The sequence below is a fragment of the Leptosomus discolor genome, chromosome 1, assembly GCF_034619465.1.
Source record: "Leptosomus discolor isolate bLepDis1 chromosome 1, bLepDis1.hap2, whole genome shotgun sequence".
Taxonomy (NCBI): Eukaryota; Metazoa; Chordata; class Aves; order Leptosomiformes; family Leptosomidae; genus Leptosomus; species Leptosomus discolor.
The window spans coordinates 174,724,399-174,739,587 of NC_141391.1; the positions used below are offsets into that span (position 1 = coordinate 174,724,399).

Consider the following 15,189-nt stretch of genomic DNA (forward strand, 5'->3'; position numbering starts at 1 on the left):
AAGTTCCCATTTGTTAAAACAATATACAAGACCTCGCTTTCCTTCTCTTTATATGTATGCATATGTATATACACATAGATAAACAGGTATGTAAATACACACACATATTGTATATTTACAGCTATATGCATTTATGGATTTACACATCCACAAATATGGAAAGTGAGACCACGTGAAGGGTAAAGCTTTAGCCCTGAGAAATGGTAACATTATAGTTGTCTATTCCTGATGAAGTTGTCTTCACCTGATGAAGGTTGACCTAAAGTGATGTGCCTGTATGCAGTAAAGACATGCAAAAATTTAGGGCAAGAAAGCTGGTGAGGGGTCTGGAAAACATGTCTTATGAGACGTGCCTTAGGGAACTGGGATTGTTTAGCCTAGAGAAGAGGAGGCTGAGAGGAGACCTTATTGCTCTCTACAACTACCTGAGAGGAGGTTGTAGTGAGGCCAGTGTTGGTCTCTTCGCTCAAGACAGGACAAGAGGTAATGGCCTCAAGTTGCACCAGGGGAGATTTAGATTGGATATTAGGAAAAATGTCTTTACTGAAAGAGGGGTTAGGCACTGGAACAGGCTGCCAAGGGAAGTGGAGGAGTCACCATCCCTGGAGGTGTTCAAAAGATGTATAGATGTGGTGCTTAGGGACATGGTTTAGTGGTGGACTTGGTAGTGTTAGGTTAATGGTTGGACCTGATGATCTTAAAGTTCTTTTCCAAGCAAAATGTTTCTATGGTTCTATAAAAATCTCAGCAGGTAACACTCTCTGCAGCTGGCTTTCGCTGCAGCTTTTTGGAAGTCACTGTTAGCGTTCCCTGCCTAAGCCGTTGCATGTCAGTTAGTGTCAGGAAGGGTAAAGACTAGGCCACGGTCCAAACTGTCTGGTCTTCTCAGTGGTTCTGTGTATAGTCCCAGCATCAGGTAACAACGTGGCATGGCTCTTCCTAGCCGCTAACTGTCAGAACTAGGACATTCCATATAAAGGGCAAATAGCTTCTGCTAATGAGAGAGAAAGATGTTTTCGGCTCTATTGCTTATTCTCTATAAATGTCTCTTAGTTACCTGGAAATACTTGCCATTGTGTGCTCTGTTTAGACTACAGTCTGCACGTCTTGCTATGTGTTTGAATAGTGCTTAGCGCAAATCAAGTTTTGACCTTATGTGAGACCACCAGCCACTGCTACAACAAATTAAATGCATAATTACAAGTCACACTTTGAGCTTCAACAGGACAAAAATGAGATAAAAATACAGATGAAGAATTTACTGAGAACACAATTAAGAAATAGAAGGTCTAGGAAGAAAGCTGAGGATAAGAAATACAATATTAGTTTCTCTTCAAGAAGCCTATTTGCATTTTCATCCATCATAACTTTCACAAAATAATAAGGGGCATACCAATCCCACTTACCAGAATTATCAGCCATTTCGACAAAACTTTTCAGTTCAGTTATCTTTACACTGCCCTGTTCATATACAACAGCTCCAACTCCTGAACCAAGAGACCAAATATTGCCTGTCTAAACAATTGACCTCAGTGGGAGTTTCACTATTGTCTTTAACGGTAATGCTATGAGACAATTTATAGAAAGTAATTTGCTGGACACAGTTTTGATTATTACTGAAAATCATTGCTTAGCAATGAAAATGGGATAATTCATATTTTTAACTGGTAATGTTCAATGCCACAAGCCACCTGAACAATGCCACGGCACAGTAACTATAGTGAATGAAAGAAAAATCAGAATCTTGTTCTTCTTGCAAGTTAATTTTTTACTCTCTCTTCTACCAGAAAACAAATACAGTAAAAATGTGAGAGACTTTCTACTTACAGACACATAGCTGGCATTAATGTAGTCAGATCCAGGAATACCAGCATCAGGCATCAGCTTTACTCTGTTGTTATTATCTATCATGAAATACAGTTGAGTTAAGGAAAAGATTTGCTCAAAAGTCATACACACATATAATAAGTATTCCTGGAGCGCTAGGAAATAAAAAATACTGTTATTTTTGCTAATCTAACAATACTTGGCATAGTAGAACATTAATTACAAAGGGAATTCAACCAATTTCCACTACTGTATGGTCATCCTTTAGTGTTCCAGATATATTTTAATACAACACTTTTTAATTAAAATGGTGAATGTGTCAAAACCTCCAGTTTGATTTATGTATGGGAGGATCTTCTGCCTAAAGGTACTCCATGCACTTTAAGCCATGCTGTTCTAGCACAGACAATCTCTTTGCGAAACCAGACTGCAGGGTCAGGGGTCTGACAGTCTTTCTTATATACTTGCTGCTCAGGTCATGGATTTGAGCCAGATCCTGGCGCTTTTACGTACTTTTACTTCTTTTACATAAGGTAAGCTCATTATTACATAAAAAAAAAAATAAAACTATTGAGGATTTCTGGTTTAAGGCCCATGGCATATATGAAGAAATGACAAAAAGCAGGAAAGATGTCATATGTGAATAACCAAATGCTGAAACCAAACATTCTGAATTTTGATGTTTGGTTCTCAACTTAGTAAAAAAAGTTAGAATACAAAGTTAAATATTCATGAAAGTTATCTGTTTATATTTCATTATGTGTCATGAATATCAATTTTTAGGGACTGTAACTTAGAGTATGTCTTGAACAAGGCAGTAGATAGCAGGAACAGCTGCTCTGAAAAGTTAATAGCACAGAATGTAGCATTATTAACCAAGGAATGCCATGCTCCCCATCTCACATCACAGCTAATGCCTAAAATAATAATGACATTTCTTGTCTTATTAACTGAGAAATGAAGCAGTGTTGAGTACAGAGAGACAGACTCCTGTCTCCTGTGATAAAATCTAGCCTTGGCTTAGAAGTTATCATACAGTCACTCTGATCTTCTGTGGAACCTTTGCAGCACATGTACACATATCCACAAGAAAGCATATCCAGGCTCCTGAGGTAGCTGAATGCACAAACATGTGGATTTTATATGTTTAAAAAAATTACTTCTCACTAAAGGGAAAAACACCCGAGGAAGAATGTTAAAGAGTTTGCTACATGGTTTGAATTACAAAGCTAAGAAACTATTGAGGCTACAGTTTCTTGCACCTGCATATTAAAGCTTGTGAGTGCAAGTTGAAAGCTATTTGCAAATAAAAGTGTCTTAAAAAAAAAAAAAACACAATGAAAAGACAGATTACTTGACAGAAAATTATTTCATAATGTGGATATGACTGTACTGCCATTTCAAAGGCAGATCAAACAAAAATACAGTTGCATTCCAAATATGTGCTGCACTATCGAAGGCAGAGAGCAAAACAGAGGAGTTGATCGGTAAACAGACATACATGGCTTTATGTTTGGGAAACGATTCTTAGACCTGTTCCAAGGCAGATCAGCATCAGTTGAAGCAAGGTCTTCAAGAAACTTGGGAAGTTCCTGCAGAGGAATAAATGTTTGTTGGCAAACCTTTTTATTTCACCTTCAGTGAATACAAAAAATGACACAATCGTCCTGTAAGAGGAAGAATTCTTTACTTCTGCAGCAGAGTGCATTTCTAAGGACAGCTGGAAGCATTACAGAGCTTTCCACCTCACTGTCAACCCCAGTTACACTCAACGGTAGATGCAGAACTGCAGACAATGCTGTCAAGTTGAACAATTGAAGCTTACATGAACTTTCACCTTTACAAGTCTGGATAAAGTCAGCCTATCACCTTTTGTGGTTCTTTTCTGTCTTTTCATGAAGTCACGTGCTTGATTACTGTGCCCTACTGACTCAGCCTTACTCTTGAATAATGCCTTTTCCTGACTCCTGTAGCTTGGGAGAGTTCTTGCCACAGCATGAGAACTGATGAGAATTTAATTAAGTTGAGACAACTGGCAATTAACTATTGTTCACGCGACTGTCTGTGAAAGGGGTGGGAAGAGTTATTTTGGGTTGTACTGCAGTTTCATAACTGGTCATTAGTTCTATTACTGAAGGGCAGAGATGGAGAAACCATTCATACTGAGGAACTTCTTTGATGGGGGTGTTTCTGTACATAAATAGATGTAATTTCTAAAGCTGAGTAAAAGAGTGGAGACAACTTCATAACTTATTAATGGAAAAAACCTATTAATGTGATGATCTCGTAGCGGTGAATAAGAGAATAGAAAACTCAGAAAAGCCAGAATTTAGCCCAAATTTCTATGTTAATAACTACATTAACTGTAACAGATTTTCCCTTTGTTTGATAAATGTTATATGCAAGTCTATTTCAACATCTAGCTAAGATACAAATGAAGAGATCTGCATATTGCATTGAGTGAGTACAATATGAAATTTTGCCGCTTGTGTTGAGTAATCCCTTCAAGTTTGTCTTTTAACAGTTACTCTCTACATGGGCTACTCCCAAAAGCGGGGCAGACAGCCCTACTATCAGATTCAATGTTAATTATTTTCAAGTGGTCTTTTGCCCAGGTATTTGAGATAGTTTGTCTTCTATAAATAAAACTTAATGGGCAACTATTAGCAAATAAATAAATAAATGAGATGATGAAAAATAGAAAAAATGGGGGTTTATTCCAGTGTTTTCCTTTCATTGCTAATTCAACTATTTTGTCAGCCTTATTTGATGGGTTCAGACACCAAGAATAATTTAATATGAGCACTAGCAAAATGGGATAATTTAAAAACTGATGTAATAAACTAAATCAATACTTCATCTAATCTCACACCCTATTTTGTACAATGGATAATGCCTAACATACAAAAGAGAGCTGAAAACCCTTGAATTGTATTATATGCAAAATAATCCCATGAGAAATTTGTTTCCTTCACCATCTGACAAAATTCCTGTGGCCTAAAGCATGAAGACTACTCCACTTGTATAATTATACACTCAATAATATAACTGCAAGTGCTTCCGAACAGGAAGGGAAAGATGGTTTCACAATTTCTCTTCCTAGCTCTGACACATATTTCCTTGGGGAAAGAATTAGGGGAAGAACTGGGGAGAACAACTAAGTGCTCAACTCCCTTGGAAAATTAACAAGGGACTAGATCCCATCCATGCCCTTCAAAATCTCTCTAAATAGCTATGATTTCTAGTGATGAAAAGTCTACGATTATGCCCCTTCTAAAAAGAAAGTTTCTGATCTAAAATCACCTGATAAAGAATGGCCGACTTTACATTTATATCTGTATATTAAAGAATTAAAAACCACGGTGAACAGACATGAAGTAAATATACAACTAAATGAAGGACTGTAACATACCACAGAAAAATATCTTTAAAGGCTTTAATTATTTTAAAATCTTGTCTGTGAATCAATGTCTGCCATACTCAAGGCACATTTCTTTCACATATTCAGTTGCCTCTGCCTTTGGTCTCAATAATCCCTTAGAGAAGCCCCAATCCTATAACTGACCCTAGAGAAAGGTCCCTGTTCTCAGACACAGTACAGTGACTTCTGTGCTTTCCTGTCAGGACTTGACAGGAACAGCAAAACACAGCTAAGAGTGGAGAAGTTAAAATTCCTCTCATTCACAAAGCTGAAACTCCCCCACAAAATTTCTGACATTGAATTTTGCATGCAGGAAGAACATGCATGAAATGTTTATGGCATTTTGCAGGTGTTATGGGCCATGGGATCCCATATGATGTGCACATCATGTGAGCTTTTAACGTGCCTCATTTGCCTCACTCTTCTGAGTTCTAGCTTGCTAGTCAACTAGTATAGCAGTAGCACTGTTGTACAATTCTTTGATTAGAGAAGAAATAGAGAAGCAGATTATGTTATTTTTGTAATGATGCTTCCATATATGAAAGTGTTGAAAAGCCTCGTACCAATTCTCTGCATCAGCATAGATTTCAGTCTAAAAGATTATTTTCAGAATTGGGGAAAGACTGTCTGGATTCCCAGATTCAATAACAATTTGTCACAGAAACTATATTTCTTTGCAGACTCATAAAACTTTGAAATAATTAATTTCCACTTTGTTTACTGTAGTACTTTTATGGTACTGTGTTGACATTTGTAGATATTTCACTTTTTTACTCATGAACAGAACTTACTTTTACAGAACTATTTCTTATTCAGTAATTTGCCAGTTACTAGAAAAACTTGACTTCCCAAAGGTTTTGAGAGATACATGAATCATCTGGAACACTGGAAGTTTGAATATCAGCTAGGTGGTGCCCACCATCAGTTACTGAAGCTCCCTACGGTTTCTTTAAACTTGTCTTTTCTGACAAGACATGGACCCAGATCCACCCCGAGGTCCAGATTCTCTTCTCATCATGTTTACACACAGGTCACATTCATATGTGGACAGAGACTGAACCCTGGAGATCTCCAGGCACAACAGCTTGGTCAATCCAGCAAATCAGATGGATTCCAGGACTAAGTGAAATGGAAAGAGCCACATTTACGCTAGAAAACTCCAAACCAGGTTTGTTGTCTACAGACTGCCTATTGTAAATGACCCGTAGACTACTTTACCTACCAAAACATATCTTGGAATTGTCCAGGAAGATTGCTAGCTGAAGCAGTCCAAATTCAAGGCAGGGAACACACTAACAGTTTATCAGTGTAAACTACTATATCCTCATGCCCAGTTCCTGGTATACTTGAATTTACTAGTACAGAGACAGACAGACTGTCCAAGCAAGCTCAGCACCCTGCTTTTAGTTATGTGCTTCAGATATAATGGTCCATGGGTTTATATCCTCAGCTCATCTCTCCTACACACAGTGTAGGACCTTGAGTCATTTATGTGAAACTAAAACAATGGATGTGGATGGAAACAATGCAGGTCACGAGGTCTGCTTGTTTGTTGTTTGCATTGCCTGTTTCTGTGCATTGTCATTTCTGATGTCATTTCAAGCACCTTGTCACTCCTATTATTCATCTGATAAGACAGGTGCTCCAGATACTATAGATATACTCTCATTCAGGGACTGGACCTATGCTGCAGTTCCACCTGCCCTTGGACAAGTCATCTGGGAAGACAGCACTGCGCTCTGAAACATGGAAGCTGAAGCTCAGAGAGAAAAAAAAACGGAAGCCCAAATTACATATAAAACTGTTGATTGTAAGTTGACTATATAATTTAGTTGAATGAGGCCTCAGTTACTTGCATTTCTTTGAATTTGAAATGGATTGCCAAGATTTTGATTTGATAAAACGCTATTGTTTAAGTTTTAAGGCATTACAATGCTGTAAGGCTTACCCAGTGAGGGTTGCACCTAAAGAAAGTAATACTAGAAACTTTCCAGTGATGAACATTAATATGTGAAAATGTTATTGCTAGTAAAACTTTTCATCTGTTCAGTCATGCATAATATAATTGTAATCACTCTTGTTCAAGTGAAATAACACTTCTGCTCTTGGAAAAAAAGTTCTCCTTACTTTATTGCTCAGAGAATTTTATGGTGCTTTTTATTATTAAATCCAGACCAATTTTACCTAAGGAGCATAACAAAAAAGCTGTAGGAAATACCATTAATCTTTTCACACTTTTGATGGTTTTCCCTCAGAGACTGAAATATTATAATCTAGCAGAAGAAAAGCCAATTGTTGAGTCTTCATTTTTTGTTAATTCAACTGGTAAGTAATTCTCAGTAAAACTATAAATCCAAAATAATAAAGTCACTGGAGACTGACAAATTGTTTTTGTGAGGGCAAATCACTATGTGTTAAAAATGATGATGATAAAGATTCTGAAATAACAAGAGACGATATTGCCGAGGAAAAAAAAAGAAGCCTTAAAAATGTTACTTAATGAAAATAGTGAAAACTTTGAGATTTAAATTTGAAAGTATATATGCAATATATTATACGTAATGTGTATTTTGCAAGCGTGTCTCTTTTCAGCAAGAAAGACAGGTTTGCTGTGTTCTTCTATTCACACAAGGAGACGGAGGTTATTCACACGGAAGCTATTCTCAAGGGCGTGACAAGTATGACCTGTTATTTGTAGAAGAACAAAAAGTGAAGCACCATGCACAAACTTTTTACCTTCCGCACTGAAACCTACAAAAGAAAAACATTTCTGAGTTCCATGGAAGTATGACCGAGGGCTGAACATTTCACAGAACAAGTGTCAGCTGTGTTTCAGGGGTCATCATCACTTAGGAAAACAAACTTATTTAAAGTAGTTAAATACACCTGTATATATGTTAGAAAACTATTTCTAAACAAACTGCTCACAGGTAAACTGCATTTGCATTGCTACGTATGTAAAAGCACTAATATTATGGTGTTCTTGCAAAGACTGGAGTCTAAAGATTGTCTTTTGCTGACACTCAGGTGAACAACTCTGATCAGGTTGCAGTGTAGACTGCAGAATCCAAATCAGTGTAACATTACTTTCTAAACAATCAACCTGGTAATTGGGTATTGATTATCAAGGCCAGAGTCCTTCATGGCCTTGCCTGCTTAAAATGGACATGAAATGTGACACATGAAACGACTGAAGGTCTTGCGATGTTGTGACAACTGCTAGCAACATACCGAAAATTCTTCCTGAAACTTTAGGTTGTTGTTTGTGCAAAGCTCTTCAACATGTTGTAGGAAGGATTTCTTGCTTATTGGCCTGAAAGTAATGACAGAAGAATTAGAAACCTATAGGGAATTTCTTTGTCATTCTTTCTATTCTTATCTAACTGCAGTTTACTAACAAAGTTTTTCAGTTCAATAGAAACTGACACTTATAGGCAGAAAATTAAAATTCCTTACAGCATGCTCATTTGGTTTGTTTTCAGCCAGTTAAAATAGAAGCATTTTCTCCCCTTACTGTTCCCCCTCCCAAAATTTTTAATGTTGCTAACGTTAACTGTACTGTGGGGTAGGATAGTTTTTATAGGTAACAGCATTCCAAGGTTTTGACATTAATGGAAATTTATAAGTTATCATTGCATTCTAAAGTACATAATACTTCCTTGTCGCATAGAAAACATTTTATACATTGCAAGGTTTTAGACATACAAAATATTGCAGTGACCTCATTCCCATAATGACATGGTTTTTAAACCCTGAGGAGTTTAAATATCCCTGTATTACTTCCCAAGCTAAAACACAGACATGCAGGCTTCACCCCAGAGAGAGAGAAAGCATTTCTCTTGTTACCATGCAATTAGTCATGCTTTTATGATTTATACGCAGCTTGGAGTTTTTTTCTAATAAACACAGAGGAGGGAATCACACATTGAGACTCTCCAATGACCACAATATAAAAATCTTTAATCAACTTACTTGATGGATTTTCTATAACTAAGTAACCTGCAACAGAGATTTTTGTTAAATGCAGCAAGCAGAGAGTTGACCAATGTTGTGCATGTTAATAGGTTTTAGATGAAATACTCAAGTACCTAAAGAATCGGATTTATTTCTCTCATGTGTTCAAATACCATTATATGTCAGATATCTTGGGTGATTGTCTTGCTTAGTTTTTATCTCAGGTATTGGCCGATACGGATATAGTAGTTACAGTTTCTATCATTCTTTTCAGATCATTTTACAGTGCTCTGGGCTCATATGGCCCTGGGAAATCCATACTTCCAGCACACCACTTCATATACATTGACAGGCTTCATTTTACACTATGTACTCAATATCATTCTTCTAAGGGCCATTTCAGAGCATGAGGATATAATTCATCTCACTGAACACAGACACCTATTTCTGAGTTAGTCACTCTATATTCCTTTTATAATCAATGCAGAGAAATAGGTGTGATTTCATCTCATTTTAAGGAGATATCTAAAATAAGTCACAGATGAATCATGCTATTGGAGCGCCTCTACAGAAACCAAACAGCTATGGCTGTTTTCCTAAAGATTTTAAAAATGGGTGCCTGTTTTCATGCTCATTTTCACAGCTCTTTCTGGTGCATAACGATTTTAAACGCTGTGCTACATATTAAATCTTTAACTTGATCCCACAGCAGGTTTCACGAAGATGTTACATGGACATCTATACTCAGGGGACTTTCAGATGGCCTTGAAACTTCATCATCATCTTTGCCTCTGAACCGATTTTAAGAATGTCTCAGCATCGTGGATTTAGAAGCCAAACTTTGAGCACTCAGACTCACAAAGCTTGTCTAAAAGACCAAGCCAAAAAGCTTGAAGTAATACAGTTTACAAGATAACTTGTCCCTTCAAAAAAGCTCTAAGTATACTTTTTATGTGTCTGTCTCTCCAAAAATCATTCATTCTTACATACAAATATTAGAAAAACTATTCTACAGTACAAACATAAATGTTTACCATTCCCATAATTTTAGTAGAAAAGACAACAATTTGTTTTAAAAATACTTTGGTTCATGAAGTTATTCTTAAATATTTACATTTTAAATTAGATAATAAAGTGAGATTAATACAATTGTTGAATTATTTACTATTAAGCATCAGAGAAGTTAATTTCAAAGCTACTAAAGGTGCCTTTGTGGCATCTTTGTGGCACATACTTTGCTATGACAGTTCCTATGACAGTTCTCTTCAAACAAAGCAAACTGGCTATGAAAGCCTTGGGCCAATCTCACTGGAGTAAAAAGAAGTGTAAGAATTCACAGAAAAAGGCTCAGACTCAGAGTCGTTACTAGGACAACTGAAGGAGAGCTTTAGAATGAAAAAGAAAGCAGTAAGATGACAAAGCATGCAGGTCTATTTATCCAGAATGTTCAGACATCTAGATAGTGCTTATCATATCACTTACGTTGTTTGCATTATGTGGCAGATGAAACTACGTTCTAGTAATAATGGCAACATTATAGAGCTAAAGTTTCCTGAAGAAAAAGTATTCTTAATAGCTGTGCCAATGTATTGCATGCAAATATAGTTGTCTTTGAGCAGAAAGCAAACTTTTTTAGGCTTTTTTTCAGGACAAAATGATAAGCAGTCTCTGCAAAGAAATGACAGTTGTGTTTCCTCTGAATTCACTGATCTTCACCACATAACAGAAAATCATCTCCCAGTTGACATCCCAGTAATGTTTCGAATACTGTTGACTTTCCTCCTCTCGAATTGACAGCAATTAGGGACTTACTGCACCTAATTTGCAGTAAACAAATGCAGTTTAGTCATTAGGGAATAAAAATTACCTCTATGTTGTACATAAGCAACCGAGGTATGTCATTTAGTGCTTCAGTGCTGAAGATACATGGATCCAACAGCAAAGAACATAGGAGACAAGCAGCACCATTAGCATCACCTTACTGAACGATATTTCCTTTTTTAACTTTTCACTCAAAGCAGGGAAGTAAAGCACTGAAATAGCTCAGGAAATTAACTGAACACTTAGTGTTACGTATGTTGCTTTCTAGTTTAATATTTTTCTAGTTTAATACTAATAAAAGGTGATTTTTTTTTAAGGCATAATCATGTATTGTCTTTCATAAGCAGTAAACATTTTTAAAGAAGTAAGGCACTTACAGATTGACATTTTCACCTGCCTGTGGGCATTTAAGTGAAGAACTTGTTTTTTAGAACTGCTGAACTCTCACGCCTCTGTTGGCAGCAAGTGCACGTCATAGTGACTTGGCAGCTCAGAAAATAAGATGATTTAATTTAAATGCTTATATGAGAATTAATGACTAACTTGAAGACTAGCAAGGATGTTGGTTTTGTGTAAGAATCTTCAGGAGGGATGAATTTTGTATGTTCACTAAAGACACAGACATATTCAGTTTCAGCATCCTCAGGCTTCAAAAACTCGTATTTTTCCAAGTCTCTTGAATATGTATTCAGTATTTCATCAATGAAAAAACACTCATCTACCTGTAATAGTGTTCTCCACATTTCCCAGTCTCTTGTATAAAACATAAGAATATAGCTATCACTAGATCTTGATGAGCACAACTTAGAATCAAACCATGAAGTTGCAAATTTCCCTGTTTCAGCTGGACAATTCCAGATTCCCACTTGTCTGACTTTGAAACTAGGAAAGAAAAACATTCTCTAAGATAAAGAATGCTTTATTGCCTTAAATCTGATTTTCTTTTAAAACAGTGTATTGTTTCATGTGTGGGATTTTTTTGAAGTCTATCAAAAATCTGAATCCCACTCAGATTACTTATGATAGAGCTAGAAAGAAGCCATTTATTTGTGTTGGCAGTGGTAACTGAAGACCATATTGTCACACAGACTCAGCTTTCTCTCTGGGTCAATCATCTGAAATCCACAGGGAATTAAAACTTCGTCCAAATAGAAAGAAACCAGAAATGAGTATGTAGGCAAAAGGCTTAACTCATAAGCACCACCGACACTTCCTAGGACCAACAGAGGAACTAATTTTTAGCAAGTTAATTGAAAGCAATATGGAGCTTAACCCTTCCTAAATATTAAAGGCCTAAGGAAAGAGAACATGTGGTCATTTCTTCTATTGTACCAGGACACATACATTCATAAACCTTGTACTCCTGGGATACAAAGCTCAGGAAGCCTATTCTTGATAGCTGACTACTAAAGCAAAACTTGTTGAAGAAAAAGGCAAGGCAGGAGCCATGCCTGTTCCCACTCAAAGAAAGAAGAAACAGGCTGGTTTAGAGAAAGTAGCGTGTGTGCAGAAGTGTTACCTCAAATACAGATTCCTCCTGAATACACAATATATAGGAAAGTTGAGATCAGACAATAATTTTATATACAATACTTTTTCATAAAGAGTTCTAATTATCTGTCATTAGCAAGGGTTACAGTGTCTGTAATTCAGAAATAGTTCTTCTGAAGCTGTGCCCCATTTGCTTGACGAGCTGTCTCACACAGAATGAAACAAAAGCCTCAGAGCACCCACTACAAGGTGCAACTTCTCATGGAAAGATTTTAAGAAACGTGGACCTACATGGCTTTATCCTTGCTGCAGAAACCACTGCAAAAGTAGGGTGCCAGAGAAGTTGTCTCCTAGGTGAGCACCTGGAACATTGAAGAGTTACTTGTCTCTCACCAAACCTGGTGCACCCCGAAAATTTAGTGACAGAAACTATTCACAGCAGATGAATGTCTGCTTTGAAAAGTGACCTGCCAAACCCTATGGACATGCTACAAAGACTAAGCGATGAGAGGCCCCAGTACACATACATTCAGTGTGCATAATGAACTAATGTTCAATCCAGTTTAGACTGATGGGCTTATATATGTTTTAAACAAGGGTTGGTTTTTTCTGTTACTGTCTGTCTCATACGATCTCCACCATCATGGAGATCAATGTATGTCCCAAACACTCAAAATTAGCATTTTGGCTTCATAAAGAGAATCTTATTTTCCACTGAATTCAGTAGGGCTTGATTCCCTGCATACCCTCTGAAACTACACCCCATTAATTAATTGCCTAACAAAGACTTGCTGAGAGATGGTGTATATATACTAGCTAGTATTAGTAATTTTCAGACACTGAAGTTTTTCAAGTAAATTTTTTTCTGATGACCATTGTATTAAAAAATTATTACTGTGAACTGGGATTTGCCATGAATGTCCTGATTTGAAAAAAATGTTGACCCCCAAAAAGTTTCAAAACTGGCAAAATTGGACACTAAACTGACTTCTGTAATGCAAAATATTTCATACTAAAAAAGTCATTAAAATGTTACTTTTTATGTATGAAAAAGTCACATTTTATGTGTGAAACAAAAGGTTTTGATTAATCTATACTGAATATTTGCTGAGTTGGTTCATTAAACTTTTTAAGCTTTTGAATTTTTTATCTGCTAAGACTCATTGATAAAAACATATTTCCAGTCATATTCTTACAGAACAGAAAACCCTTTTTCTACTTTTTTTTTATTTCTCATGTGACACCAGCTGCAGAAGTTTTCTGAGAACATGAGTGAAGATCATAGGCCATGATCCACTAAGTGTGACAGAATGTCTGAAGAGACAATGTATGAGACACAGTCAAGAAGGATCTCATGGAGCAGGCTGGGGTATCTTGATTCTGTGGATGAACTGTGTCAGCTGGAAGTCCATGTCTTTACTGATTTATGGTATGGTAACTAACATGATAATATACTGGCTGAGAAATGACAAAACACCTGGTTTCCAAGGCATCTCCTTCAAATCAGCACTGAATGGCACGATTAGTAGATACAGAAAAAATCTATACTGCTCTTTTGTCACCTAAGATTTTCACATAGACTCCCCATCACCCTTTCAGGGTAGAAAGTATACTTAGTTGGACCAGATTTCAGCTGACTTACTGCTGTCCAAAAAATACAAACAAGACAGCCTGGAAAAGGAGTCTGCCCATGTATGTTTTCCTCCTACAATTACAAGATGCCATGAACTGAAACCAGCATTCTGCAACACAGCAAACTTTGCAAACACAGCTGAGATGGCTGACCAAATGCAGACGATGTATGGCAGTAGGTTATGCAGATACGGTGATGCACAGTCCCATTCCAAATGCATGGTAAATTTGTGATGTCATCAACATGTAATACAATAATTTAACATGCTAACATGTCACTGCTTTAACCATAAATCATGAGAACGATAAGGACAACACAAAAACTGGGACTATGATTGACTCTACATAGCTATTTCCTGAAGTAAACAGGTACAAAAATTCTTTTGTGGTGTAACTGTGGAAGTCTGAAAAGAGGCAGCAAAGATATTTCAGACGTTAGGTTCTGCAGTAAGCTGCCTTGGTGCATGCTGCCGTGCTTCTGCCAGCTTCCTGTTATAACTCATCATTACTAGGAAGGGTGTATCTATATGAAAGACATTACCAGAACAGAATCTTATACATATTGAAACATTCTTTAAAGCTTAAAAAAGCCCCTGTAATAAACTAAAAAGTTTTGAGCACATAAAGGATATCCTGCCCCTCATTACCATATGTATGTTATCTAGTAGGGTCCCACAGTACATTTACTGTCTTCTTCCACTTGAAAAAATGGCATGAATCCTGTCCTGAGGAGCTCTCAGTTAGTGCCTGCACTTCAAACTTCAACAATTTGTCATAATATCCAACAAAGGACCTGTGCAAGGAGCCTGCTGTAGCTTCAGTGCCACTACTGTTTGAAGAATAATAATCAAAAATTTAACAGCTGCATCATGTACCTTACAAGAAGAAGGCAGAAGAAGAGAGTCTTTGCTTTTGGCCATTAAAGAAGTGAGGACAGAGGAAAGAGAAAAGTACAGAAGGAAGGACATGACAAACTGCAAACCAAAATGTGAGACTGACTTATTAAAATATGGCTGATGTAACTAAAACTGCTGAAGCACTGT

At 36.8% G+C, this 15,189-nt stretch overlaps 1 protein-coding gene across 1 annotated transcript in view; it reads right to left on the minus strand.

Moving 5' to 3' along the window:
- Positions 1–15,189, minus strand: part of PTPRQ (protein tyrosine phosphatase receptor type Q) — a 139,801-nt gene that overhangs the window by 9,841 nt on the left and 114,771 nt on the right. The window contains exons 53-56 of the mRNA XM_086471434.1: positions 9,221–9,247; positions 8,480–8,561; positions 3,329–3,419; positions 1,828–1,904 (exon numbers count right to left, since the gene is read on the minus strand). Of these exons, the coding sequence (XP_086327560.1) occupies positions 1,828–1,904; positions 3,329–3,419; positions 8,480–8,561; positions 9,221–9,247 (277 nt within the window). The remainder of the gene's footprint in view (positions 1–1,827; positions 1,905–3,328; positions 3,420–8,479; positions 8,562–9,220; positions 9,248–15,189) is intronic.